Raw genomic sequence first — 13,727 nt, forward strand, 5'->3', positions numbered from 1 at the left:
ACCAGCTGAAATATCAGTTAGAATATGATATATTCCGCCGTTATCAGTTATTTTGAATGGGAATCCAGTTATAGTAAAACCATTAACATCTTTCAGTTTAGGATAATTGCGCCTTATAGTATCAATTAAGTATTTAATTGCTGAATAGTGAGAACATTCGTATTCTGAAATTATAAAACTTTAGTAAGAAGACTGAGAAGTATTTCTATATATACTTCTGCGTTCTGGACAGTTCGGTTGGCCTTCACTGGGATAATTAATGTAAATGTCAAACGTTCCTATTGGATTAGCGTATCCGAAGTACTTGGTTTCAGTATGGATGGCAATAACCTGAAATTATATCCAAACTTAATTTATATGTTATATGTTAATAGAAATATAATGAGATGCTTGCACATGTTTTGCTCAGCGATGGCTGCTAGTGAAGTATTAATCCAAATAAACTAACCTAGCTCGAATTCAATGATTTTAACTTTTCGCGCATTGCTTTTTTTAGAAATATAGATTATATAAGATATATTAACGGTGAAATGAAGATAATGATGGTACTTGCCTGTTTTGCATCTGAGCTACTTAATCTCTCACTTTCTGGTTCAAGACTCCACTGATTTCCAGCTGGATTTAAGGCTATTATTCTCAGTAACAACTGGCTATAAACATATTTCAAATATTTGCCAGTAAAACCAGCTAAATGGGCGTTTTCACTAAAACCTAAAATATTTGGTATTTATATTTTCATTTTATTCTAAAAACTAAATCAAAAATATAGTTATTAAAGTATTCCATAGCTGAATGATTTAATGAATACATGAAGGTTAGTAAATAGATATGATTCATTCTCTATTCTCAAAAAACTCCAAAGTTTTCACAGCTGATATTATGGTTGAAAAGCAGACTAATTAACAATAAACCTCCAAATTAAGTAAAAATAGAATACGAAAAAATATCTAACTAACTCTTTCAGGCATTACTAATCGAGCAAAAACAAAAATCCAAAACAAGTATCTAAGTTATTTAACACCTAAGAAGCAAACAAGTGCGAATTGGCAGAGCTGCTGGTGTAGTACTCTATGAGACCTAATGCATTTGAAAAATGTTCAAGTTCAAAATATATAGAAATAAAGTGATTTAACCTCTGAGCAAGTTCGAGCAAAGTTCAATAGCTGATAGATTTTGAAATAAAGTAACATTTTGTATCACAAATATGTCAGCCAGTTTCAAGAAACCAAATTGGAATCATATGATCAAATAAGCTATAACAGCATTGATCAATAGTAAATCTCGATAATGTTTGACAAAGAATTTAAAGTTCCCAGCAATTTACTGATAGAATCATCGATTATAGGCTGACTTAACGGCTGAAGGCTTAAAGCTAAATGGTTTCAATTTAAGTGCAAAAGTATTTTTATGACTGTTATAACATTACTTAAAAGTAACAAAATAGAATACAACCGAGAAAAGTAAAAAATGTTATTTTACATTGTAACTAAATACAGTGTACTCACCAATTATAGTAAGGCGGTCTACAGGAATATTACTGCTTACAATCCATTTTGCTAATGAATCGGCCACCAATTTAATATACAAAGAAGTTTTTTCATAAGTTAATTGTTTATATTCGGCCCAGTTGATGATGAATAGATATTTCGGTATTTTATCCTTTCTCAAAACGTTATACAAATCATGCAGCCTTAAAATATAAATAATTTTCATAGGTCCAATACTACAGCACTACACTAAAGGTAAACGTACCAAATATGATCTTCATCTATTAATAAAATTATAACTTCACCCGTTGGATGTTCACTAAGATATTTTTCAATACTGTTAGTATCCGTTTGGTCCAATGTATGTTTATTGTTATCCGTATTTATTACCATGATATTATATATATCAAAGTCATGTAATATTTTCGGCTCAATAACTAAAAAGTGTTAATTTTAATTTAATCGGTTTGTAGGCATATGCGTTATCAGTACATACTTTCATTCAAAATATATACTCCATAAGCTTCCAGATCTACATGTAATGGGAATCCAAACAATACTTCACCATATTCGGACCTAATAATGTAGCGAGCTTCCTTTAGATATTCAGTAAATACCTTGATACTTTGGAAATGTGAACATTTCTCACCTTTGAATTAAAAAATCAAAGTTAGTAACTACAAGCTAAGTTTGAGTGATTGAATATATATTGTAAAAGAAGTATAACTATTATTGTATAACAACCCCATCTATAGTCGGTAAACCAGAGCGTTCATTTCCTGATCTGATTAATTTAGTGTGGCAATAAAATGATCATGACATGACATAAATAAAGTATTCCAATAATGAAAACGGCGAGAGTTATTATTGTAAAAACTATCGGGGAATGAAAACAACATGAATAATACGAATTGGTGAAAATAATACGAATTTCCCATAGAAATAGGTCTAATCACACATCACTGAAAGCTGAACCCCAAAATCCCTTTAGCTCTATTATGACTGTTCTATCAGCTATTAATCAGTACGTATTTATGTGTTAAATTAATTTGAAACCGTGAGTTTGAAATAGTGAATAGAACATTTTACTTTTAGTGAAGTGAAAAACTATAAACCGATCCAAACTAAATGCTAAATAATAAATAGCCAGTCAATATCCGTAGAGGATTAAAATGGTTGCTTGTAAAAAAAGGCAAGCATCAATGGAACAATTTAAAACCGTTAAGAAACAAAAGAGAGTGCTAGACGAGAAACTAGATTATCTCGTCCAACTTCTAGAGAAATAAAGCAACAGTAGCTCAGGTAGCCACATTAAAAGTAATCCAGCAATCTTCGTTGACAAAATTGATACATCCTTGAGGGAGATTCAATTTAGAGTTATTTGAATCCAACCACAGCAAAAAACTTCATTTGCCTATAACACATTTTGTCTTCTATTTTTTGCGATCTACCCCAATTTAATAAATCAAAAGACGTCACTTCCCAAATATTTAAAATCATTAAACGGTAGACAGAAAGAAAAAGACTCCATTCCAATAGGCCCAGCAATTGTCCCAAATGCGGAACGACAAGTATTATATTTATTGTCAAACAGACAGTGAATGTAGAGGACCAGAGATTAGATGACAGGGTAGTTCAGGGTGGTTCTCCTCGAGACCAGAATACAAAAATGCTTTAACTATGGTGAACCACGCACTGCTAATTTCACGGGTTGTAAAAGCAGGCCAATTAAGAGAGGAAAAGCTAGTCGTCCTTGACTTGCACTCACAGCAACTCCAAAATAGCTACAACATCAAACTCGGATCAGCCCTAATCCCGAGCAACATTTTTTCCAGCCCCTGAACAACTAAAACATTTAAAACTCGCCATAAATTAGTATTCAAAAAACCGATGGGGCACGGATTAACTGGGATCGGATACTGACTTTGTTCTTCAAAAAAAATTGAAGCAAAAATAATCAAAGCACCCACAAAACCAGTCGTCATATGCCACATCAGCCAAAATTTGCAGGAATATTCTGAATACTCTTGTCAAAACAAAAAAAACTGACAATAACACTATTCGCTGACACGCATGTAATTGATTTAATTATTCTTTACGATATAGTTCGCATTACTCAGCCACATGTCTTCAGAATAGAGGAAAAGATAATAAAATACACAGTTTTTTATAATCAAATCTTAAATTTAAAAAAGATCTCAATATTAATTCAAAGTCCGTATGCAAACAATTAATATGAAATATATATGCTACCATTATTATTATGTTATAACATAAAAAATAAGGAGAAATGTAATTCTTAGATTGCAGTTTAAATGCCTCAATTAATTAAATAATTCAAAAATTATGATATATATTAAATAATTTATACATTAAATACTTAACTGCTTATTTAAAAATGTCTCATATTTGGTAATTATAAAAATATGTACTTACTCTCTAAACCAATACAACCTGGCTGTCCTTTCTTGGGATTGTTTACAATTACATCAACTGTTCCTAAATGAACGGGATATCCATAAGTTTTAGTCTCGGTATGTACCACCAATACCTTGAGAAATAACATATTCATATTTATTCAAGTTTCTGTATATTTGATGATGTTTAAGTTTAAAGACCTTACCTGTGAAGCACATTTCTCATTTAATCTCTCGTCTTCTCCAACTACTTCCCATAGTTTTCCGGCGGGATTTAACGCAACAATTTTGTGAATTTCTTTACCACCGAGATATATCTCTGTTCCGACTTGTCCCGCCAAATGGGCACTATTTCCAAAAGCTTAAAAGCATTACATATTAATGATAACACGATTTTATATTTTATATTCCACATTTCATATTCTAATCATACGCGTACGACAATATTATAGATTTTTTTCGTAGTTAATGAATTCTAAACTGACTTCAAACTGATCAGTTGGTTGGGGTAAAAATAAGATTGTAAATAGATTCTCGTAAATAGGTTCAGGGAGGTATTAAGCTAAATTGTGTGTATATTATAGAATATAAAATACTTATAGCAGATAGGTTAATTAAATTCTCTGTATATTTTTATTTAGTTATTACGACGATTATTATGTACATATTTTATTTCAAAACGTTCTTTTTTTAAATTAGAAATGTAAGTTTGATTATTTTTTACTTTTTAGTGTGTTCCTTAACATATCTATTTCTTGAAGTCGGTTCAATTTTTTGTTAAAATTTATGATTTTATTATTTTATTTTCCTTATTTTATTTTTCTCTTTTTAGTGTTAACTATTTTAACAAGTAATACAATGGATATCCCAAGTAAAAGGACAGCCCGAATGACGAAAAATAGGAATAAATAAACAATGATTGAAAATAAGGAAAGTTTCAGGCCCCGGGGTCCGCTACCTAGTTTAGGTGATTTGACAAATATTCAATTCAAACTAGAACAACTAAGCTGCTGCCACATTGGGAATTGAATCATAGACCTCCATATGTGAGTTCAACATTCCAATCATCACATCATAGAAATAGTTACCTACAACGTTTCTACGACGTCTCATATGATATGGTTATTGCTTCAAAAGCAAACTGACTTTTACACTGAACTACATCCGATTTTTCGTCACATTTATACACCAATATCTGATCGGGTTTTCCACCGATTTCCTCCACTTCTCTCAATCCTGATTTGGTTCCACTGCGACTACCTCGAATGTACACTCTTTCGAGCAAAAAAAAAATGTGAAAATCGTTCCATAACTGATGGAGAATTCGGCCTTCAAAGAAATAGTGATTTCAAAATTTGTAATCAATCGCATTTTGGACCACCTATAAATTTTTAATATGGGGAAAAATAAATTGCTCATCTAGATGAATATTCAATGGGAAGAAAAGAAAATTCTACAGCTCATCTGGGAGACAGTCAAATAACTACCTTAATTGGCACCAGACGAGAAAAATTCAAAAGCCTGGAATGTGGATGTCACAATTTAGATCAAGGTTAGGTTTTTTAGGTTTTTTCAACCAACCTATATTTTATTGATATATTAGGAACGCTCCCGATAATGAAACTATAGAATGTTACAGGCAATGATTGAACAAACTGAGCGAAGCTTTTTACTTGGAAAAGAAGCAAGCAATTTGATCTATTGCATAACCACATCAAACCACATCTTAATAGCAGGTTACAAAATCCTTCAAAACTATACAGCTAGGCAATAAAAAACTACAAAATCTATCCTTTCTGATTACTATTTGCAAAATCCGAGCCGTACCCGTTATTGTATAAAGAGTGGAAAACGTCATACACCAAATTTTATACTTTATATCAATTATTGTATAGATAATCTTACCAATTATTGTTAAACGGAATATAGGTACATTATTGAGAATGATCCATTTCGATAGTTGATGTGCTACCAATTTGCTGTACGGCAATATTGTATCAGAGTATGGTTGTATATATTGTGACCAATCAATTAAAAGTACATATCTTAATCTATCTGGAGATAAAATATTAATAGCCTCTAACCTGCAAATATAAAAACCCAAAATGTATAGTACTATTACTGTTTAAAAGTACTGATTTACCAGTGATCAATTGTTGCTTCATTATCTACTATAAATATTATTAATTCTCCATCAGGATGCTCGTCGAAGAATTCAGTAATCTTCTGATTATTGTTGTCTTCAATAGAAGTACCAGGTGTATTAGGCTCTTGAATCATAATTTGCGATGGTTCAAAATCTTCTATATCAATGGTTATTACCCGTCCTAATATGAAAATGATTAATATTATCTTGAATTATTATATTAAATTATTACATTAATTAAAATATTAAAAAATATTATTATTATTCTAAAGGAAAAATTCTTGAAATTAATATCGAAAGATATATAGCCCATTAGAGTTTTATTTTATTAACTGCAATAATACGTCATACTTGTATATACCAGTAGCATACCGTTACATATCACTACATACCATTAATTTCTGTTTCAAGATTGAAGAATCCGGTAATACTGACATCAACATCTAATGGGAAGCCATATAGTTTTTTTCCTTCAGCATTCTTTACAATAGGTGTTCGTTTTAGCGCCTCCAACAAAATGGTAATTGCCATAGAATGAGAACACCTAGCCCCTTAAATATATTACGTATTTTAGTAAAAGCCAATTCATGTTTGGCGCTATACTAACAATCAGGTCCGGTACATGCAAGTTGTCCTTGACTGGGGTTGTTTACAAACACATCGACAGTGCCTAGTTGAGATGGGTAACCATATACACTTGTCTCAGTGTGTATAACCATAACCTATTATTTTAGTTAGTATAGAATAATTTTCAATAATTAATCTTATATTAGTGATAAAGCAATATGATTTGTCGTAATTAGGTGGAATAATTTAGTCAATTATGTTTAATGGATATAAAATGTTTAATGTTTACTGATTTCTTCCTATAAATTAACTAATTGGGGTGGTTTATAGTTTTAGTTTATATATAAGATTTGTCATTCAATAAAAAATGCACAATATCAGTGTTTTCAATTAGAATATCCTGGCATTTCAATTCTATTGTTTCAGTGATTTTCTAAATTCCACCCATTCTAAGTTAGAATCGGAAAGAATGTTAAAATAAGGTCAGCTCACTCTATCAATATTATATGCACTTGTGCTGACATTCTCCCCGCCATCAATGCCTTCATTACGGATTATTATCTCTTCTTCTCCATCTCACTGCATTCGAACAAAGGATAGGGTCATACAACTTCCAAAACACTCTGGTTTCCTAAGATTTCCTATCTGAATTTCTTACCTCAACCCTCAACAAGCTGTTGCTTGTCATATGTGTATCCTAATTGTTTTCACACACCCACCCTCTTTTATTTATATTGCTCATATTTTTAACTATCTATTTTGTTTTTATATTAACTTATTGTGTGTCATGTACTATTTTACAGTAATCTGTTATCAGTATACAATTTAATAACACACTTGCTTAAGCATTTTTAAAGGAACATTACTAACGAATTACCATTTATTTTAACAAACCTCAGCCCTTTAGCTTCCAATCAGCGATCCAATCAACGACATTTTTTTCAAATAATAATAAATAAAGATAATAATATCATTTCCCACTAAACAAGCTATTTAACAATTTCTAACTGATAGAGGATGAACATTGTATAATAATATGACAATCAATATTGTCTTATTGAAATGCTGTAAAGGTATATCCTATGTAATGTATATCGGCTTAATTAAATTAAAATCGGCTATTTCTAAAATTAGAAACAGCAGTTTTAATATGGATTTATGATTTTTAATTCATGTTAATTAAGTATTGATAGTAATATCATATAATGACAGTATTTCTTAGAAAAAATGTATGTAATTATAATTTAGCCAAGGAATGAACATTGATATCTGTGATATTAAATATTATGTTCAATAAAACATTTAATATTAAACATGCATATAACGATATAAAACACAAAATAAATTTACCTGTCTAGCATCATATTTATGTAATTTTTCACTCTCGGGTAGGTAGAACCATTTTTTACCAGCTGGATTGAGAGCAACAATTTTATATGGTGTTTTTAGATCTCGCTGCAGTTGTTTTCCAATTAGACCAGACACATGGGCACTGTGTCCGAACCCTAGTACAAGAAAACTTAATAACAATACGGCAGTAATGAACCGTACATTCAGTATTTAGCTGATCATACTTTGAATGTAGTAATATTAAAGGAACATAATATTAATTTATATAGTAAATTTATGTTATTTGTTTAAACGCTACTTTGTTTTTGTGAAATAATATAAATTCCGGACAGCTCGTGATGAAAAAATCCAATATTAAGGATTTATATGGGCTTTAACAAGCTTACCAATTAATGTCATTATATCAGTGTTTATATCAACAGTCTTCATCCAATTAGCAACCAGGAAAGCAACATATCGAGCATATGATACGGTATTATCATTGGCGATAATGCTGTATTGGCTCCAATCTATAATCAACACATATCTGGGAGGATAAACTATCGAGAATTTCTGTACAAGTTGTTGTGGCCTAAATAAAATTAACGGAAAAATTAATAATAATTGACAGGCTGTACCACAAGTTACCTACCAGGTGGTATTATAGAGACCGTTATCATGATCTACTATAATTATAATAATTTCTCCATATGGATTTCGCTCCAACCAATCATGACAGTTCAACGTTTTTTCGTCGTTAATAGTAATTACATGTCCATTTTCTACAATACTCAATTGATCTTCTTTGAAATCTTGAGGCTTGGAGGGTAAGTCTGCAGTAATAACACACATAAACAATAAATGAATCCGTCGAAAAATACGTTAGCTATTGCATGTTAAATTAGCCAAATATTAGGGACTTACCTAGTCCGACAATATTTACTTCTATTTTGAATACACCTACAGTTTCAATGCTAATGTCAAACGGATATCCTTTTAAGGGTTCCACTAAGTACGATTCCGTTGCACTATTGACAAAGGCTTGAAGCCCGCCGTCATATAGGCATTCATCTTCTGCGAAAAGGTTGAAAATAGAAACAGTAAGAAAATTGAACAATGTAGAACTTACGTTGATAACCCATACAAGTTCGCCATGGAATCGATAAATCTGTCACTACTACATCCAGCGTTCCTATTTTGTAAAGATAACCAAACTCGCTGACAATGGAATGAATGACTAAAACCTAAGAAATAAATATATCATTAATTATACATGGAACCATATATAGTAAATTGGCTTTATAAGTAGGTATTTAATTTGAAAAAATATTTTATTTTAAACAATTATTTTATAATCAGAATATATATTTAAATGTAAATGTCATAATATAATTATATATCTGTTATAAATTCTGCAACGAATAAATTGATGTCTTTTAAAAAAATTAAATACATGACGACTTCATGAAGCTGAAAAATCATAGATATTTAAACACTTAACAGTCAGCACTTTAGCTCTAGATGACTTTGATTTTTTTTCTTTATTCATTATTAGGTGAACATAGCACACATCAGATTGTTATTGTTAAAATATGTGCTCATTATATTGGGTGTAACGTCTGTTATTTAATAGTATCCGCGTAACTGTTTTCATTAATGTGTTGAAACAAAGGCAAATCTAACATATTTGGCGAACACCAGCTCGCCAACGAAATAGATTTTTTATATTCTAACTGTTGGAGGCTAAAGTAGCTGTCTTAACAGTGAAAACAAATTGATGGAAAAATTAAACTGAATGTATTATTTTTCAAATTATTATACCTGAAAATCAATGAACTTCATATTACTCCATATGTTGAAGCCAATTTTCCACTTTTTTCACTCAGTTGAGGTCACTTCAAATCACCTGTGTGGATCTTCATCAAATCCTTCTTCGAGTGCCAAAAATCTTTGACTACATAGTTATCGGAATAAAAAAGTTATTTCATTTTAAATCAGCGTTCTATGTCAATTAACTCATCAATTAAATATTTGACAGATCCAACATTCCAGGCAGTAGGTTAGTATTGTCGTGATGAATAATCCCGAATTTCTCTGAATTCTTCTGGCAAACAGATGATCGTATACCGTTTAGACGTCTCATGTTGATCTAATATCATTCAGACTCGTATCGTCGGTCTCATAATATTAAATAAAAAAAGCAATCATTTGCTTTGATATGCTTTTTCAAAAAAAAAAATGTTTCGTGCTAATAAGTATATACCCGTATCATCAACTGTATATATCAACATATCTTTAAAATTTCTCACATAATAGACCCAAGGTCATCAAGTCATATAATTTCCTGTTGATTCTTGTCATATGGATGCCCAAACATGCCTCAGACTTGCGATGTGTCACGCGACAAAGAAGATCAGCATCGATCTTTTTAAGAACAACAACCGATTTGGTGGCCATTATTGGATTATTATACCAGCTTTCTAAGTATTGTTCATGGTGCTTTATCACCGTATAAAGAATTAAGTTAATCGATACACCGATGTACAACCACATAAAAATATTCTCGAGTAATTTGATTGAAGATTCGTGATTTTGGAATATGGAATATGTCTGATAGACCATGCTGTGCTAAATGAAGAACGGAGAATAGAGAATACAAAACATCATTAAAACGAAAAATAAAACATAATTTATAGTATTATTTTATTTTACACTGATGTGTAACAACTGTAATTTGACCGAAATCTTGTTTGCTATTCTTATTCTTTAAACTATCCATTATTACGTAAAGGCTATCGTAATATAAATATATTTCATAGTCATTCGGTAATAACACAATCCAGTGATAAATGCAAAATAATCAAGTAACAACATAATTATTTTTGTGGATTAAATTTACAAGGTTATTTCTAGAAAATTTTAGCTCGGTTTTATTTTATGCATAAAACTTCTGCACAATATATTTTGTCTGAATTGAGAGTATATTCAGATTAACCACCAAATATAAAGATGAAGAATTGGAGCCATTATAATAGATCCAAGTCAAACGTAAGACGGACATTTAGAAATGATTTATATAAAGCAGAAAAATTAACTTCAATATTATAGGCCGGTAAAGCCGAATTAAATCATTAATAGAGATCGCTACAGTCAGCTAATAGCTTACATGCCAAAACAAATTCATGTTGGACAACTTTACATAAGACATCAGGGAAGTGTTGGACATCAAGCCGCGCGACAATCCATTTGATAAAAATAGCATACGGGAAGTTGTTCCCTCTATCGCACAGCCAAAATATAGCTCCTTGCGATAGCCGTTTGTTTACGTAGATATTATTGAAGTAAAGGCGTATGTTCAACAACAAAAACTAGTGCATACAATTCAATGATGCAACATATAATTAAAAATTATAATTCTTTAAAATTAACTTAAAATAATAATTTATGTTTAGGTTTCAATTTATGGCAAATCATTGATACTTACTTGAAGCGCGTCAGATTTACTTAATTGGTCAGTTTTTGGCAAAAGCGGCCATTCTATTGGATTAACAACTATAATCTTGTATAGTAGATAGTGGTGATTAAATTTAAGATCCCGTGAAATTAAGGCAGCAATATGAGCACTTCTTCCGGCACCTAAACAAGATAAAATCTAATGTAAAAACGAATATTTATTACATATAATTCATACCAAAAATAATAACGTCTCTTTCTAATATCTTATGTTCCACGGCCCATCTAGATATAGTGTCAGTCATAAAATCAATTAGTTTTAAAGTCGACACAGTACAATCAAAATTATATAGAGACCAATCAATTACTATTGGATATTTTTTCTTGTCGCGATCTATCAGATCTAGAACTTGGTATTTCCTGAAATATATTAATATGAATAGGCAATAACTAAGCCAACTAAAAATATACCAGGTATCGTTTGGAGTTTCTCCGCCATCTAACACGAAGATAATTTGTCCTTCTGGATTTTCTTGTAACCATTTTTGTACCACAACAGGATTACGGCTAAATGAAATTTCATCTTCCGAAAATACGAGAGATAGTATGGAAGTGTCTTGGTACTCTGTAATAAAGGTTCTATCATAATTTACTATCATAAATATGATTATAATTTTAGTTACCTAATATAAGAGGTGAATCTGAATATAATCCAAACACGTCAAGCTTGATGTCAAGCGGAAAACCAACTAACACCTCTTTTTTGGTATTCTTTAATTCTAATTTAAAGTTCTTTTGCAACGCTGATGTAAATGTGTTCATTGCAAAATCTTGATCACACTGTTCAGCTAAAATATAAAACCGAGATAGATACATATTTAAATAATTAATTAAGTCTTACAGCTGGGAAGCCTGCAATGAGTTGATTCAGTGTTATTCAAAATAACACTAACAGAGCCAAGAGATAAATCGTGGTTGAAATCGGTAGTATATATTACTAAAACTTGTTCAGAATCTGAGTTGCTTAATCGCTTGCTTTTGGGGAAATTGTTCCATTCGGGATTAATATCTGGATTAATGGCAATTATTTTATATAAAGGCTCGAAATACTGATTTTGTAAGATTTTTCCAACTAAGCCGGCAACATGGGCACTCTTTTCAACACCTTGAATTGAAATAAATGTTAACAATAATTATTAATAACCTTATTAGAAATAATATTAATAATGAAATAAATATCTAAATAATTTCACAATATCGTTTTGTCAATTATTTTATCAATTTGCCTTTCTATACGGTTTAATATGTAGTAATTCTATAAGATATACGAGCTATACTAATAGTCACTTGATGTGTGAAAATTCCTGTATTTCTCTTATACCTATCTGCTTGGTTTATGGTAAATGTACTGGATACCAGGACTCCCATTCAGAATTAAGTGTTCGGTGTATGTCGTATGTTACGACGAATTTGTGACTAAAAATAGATGGAAATTTTGCTTCCATTATAATATACAAAACCTTGAGCAATTCAAACAGTTAAGAAACATAAACTGTCTACCAACCTTACTATGACCATTTAAGCGCAATAACCATCTTCAGCAACTGCAGTTTATTGCTGAATTGCTGAAGAAGTTTTCGAATCTTAATTGTAAATGTGTACAGTACTTAATTGAAAGTGGCACCAACTCGCAATTGAAGCAGCCAGAGCCGTTTCATGCAAAAAAGTGATTGTACGGACGGCATCATTAGCGAAAATAAAATCTGGTGCATTGTTTTAAGTTTTTAACATTTCGAGCTTCAGCCAAAGAATCTGATCCAGACAATTTAGGACAATACCTCACACCCTATGACGATAGTCCGTGATAATTTACGTAAAATACTGATACGTAAAATACGCGATTTACTTCTAATAGACTTTTCCTACGGAAATATCTTAAAAGTAAATATATGATCAGCAATGACATCAGCATTCATCAGCATTTACTGAAGAATTAAAAGAAGATATATGCGGTGGAATATAAAACACTTCAATAACCACGTGTCAGAAGGTTACGGAAGGTTTCAGGGGAGAAAAAATAAAAAAATATTCAATTCTTGGTTTATACGGGTTCTTTATATTTGAGGTACTTTTAAATTGTTTACAGATTTTAATCTGTCGTGTTTTAGAAAAATTTTTAAACCTTTAGTATTATATTTATATCAAATTAAATAGCGTTTCGTTTTTATCTGTAGGATGTTTGTTTAACCATGCCACTATCTTGAATAGCTTAATTACTATTCCTATAATATTTGAGGGTGCAGAACAACGATTTTTCGTCACCGACAG

General features: G+C 30.9%; 1 protein-coding gene across 2 annotated transcripts in view; it reads right to left on the reverse strand.

Annotated features, from left to right (window-relative positions):
- Positions 1-13,727, reverse strand: part of LOC143193890 (uncharacterized) — a 63,709-nt gene that overhangs the window by 23,358 nt on the left and 26,624 nt on the right. For both annotated transcript variants that reach the window (XM_076400323.1, XM_076400324.1), the window contains exons 29-50: positions 12,301-12,564; positions 12,083-12,247; positions 11,871-12,024; positions 11,638-11,819; positions 11,431-11,582; positions 9,076-9,190; positions 8,871-9,020; positions 8,599-8,779; positions 8,354-8,538; positions 7,968-8,122; positions 6,658-6,772; positions 6,443-6,601; positions 6,048-6,231; positions 5,810-5,988; positions 4,111-4,265; positions 3,924-4,038; positions 1,984-2,136; positions 1,753-1,924; positions 1,506-1,690; positions 554-711; positions 216-330; positions 3-164 (exon numbers count right to left, since the gene is read on the reverse strand). In XM_076400323.1, coding sequence (XP_076256438.1) covers positions 3-164; positions 216-330; positions 554-711; positions 1,506-1,690; positions 1,753-1,924; positions 1,984-2,136; positions 3,924-4,038; positions 4,111-4,265; positions 5,810-5,988; positions 6,048-6,231; positions 6,443-6,601; positions 6,658-6,772; positions 7,968-8,122; positions 8,354-8,538; positions 8,599-8,779; positions 8,871-9,020; positions 9,076-9,190; positions 11,431-11,582; positions 11,638-11,819; positions 11,871-12,024; positions 12,083-12,247; positions 12,301-12,564 — 3,555 coding nt within the window. The remainder of the gene's footprint in view (positions 1-2; positions 165-215; positions 331-553; positions 712-1,505; positions 1,691-1,752; positions 1,925-1,983; positions 2,137-3,923; positions 4,039-4,110; positions 4,266-5,809; positions 5,989-6,047; positions 6,232-6,442; positions 6,602-6,657; positions 6,773-7,967; positions 8,123-8,353; positions 8,539-8,598; positions 8,780-8,870; positions 9,021-9,075; positions 9,191-11,430; positions 11,583-11,637; positions 11,820-11,870; positions 12,025-12,082; positions 12,248-12,300; positions 12,565-13,727) is intronic.

Source organism: Rhynchophorus ferrugineus, unplaced genomic scaffold (genome assembly GCF_030347505.1).
Source record: "Rhynchophorus ferrugineus isolate W39M unplaced genomic scaffold, kcgeb_rfMv2 rfM3, whole genome shotgun sequence".
Classification (NCBI taxonomy): Eukaryota; Metazoa; Arthropoda; class Insecta; order Coleoptera; family Curculionidae; genus Rhynchophorus; species Rhynchophorus ferrugineus.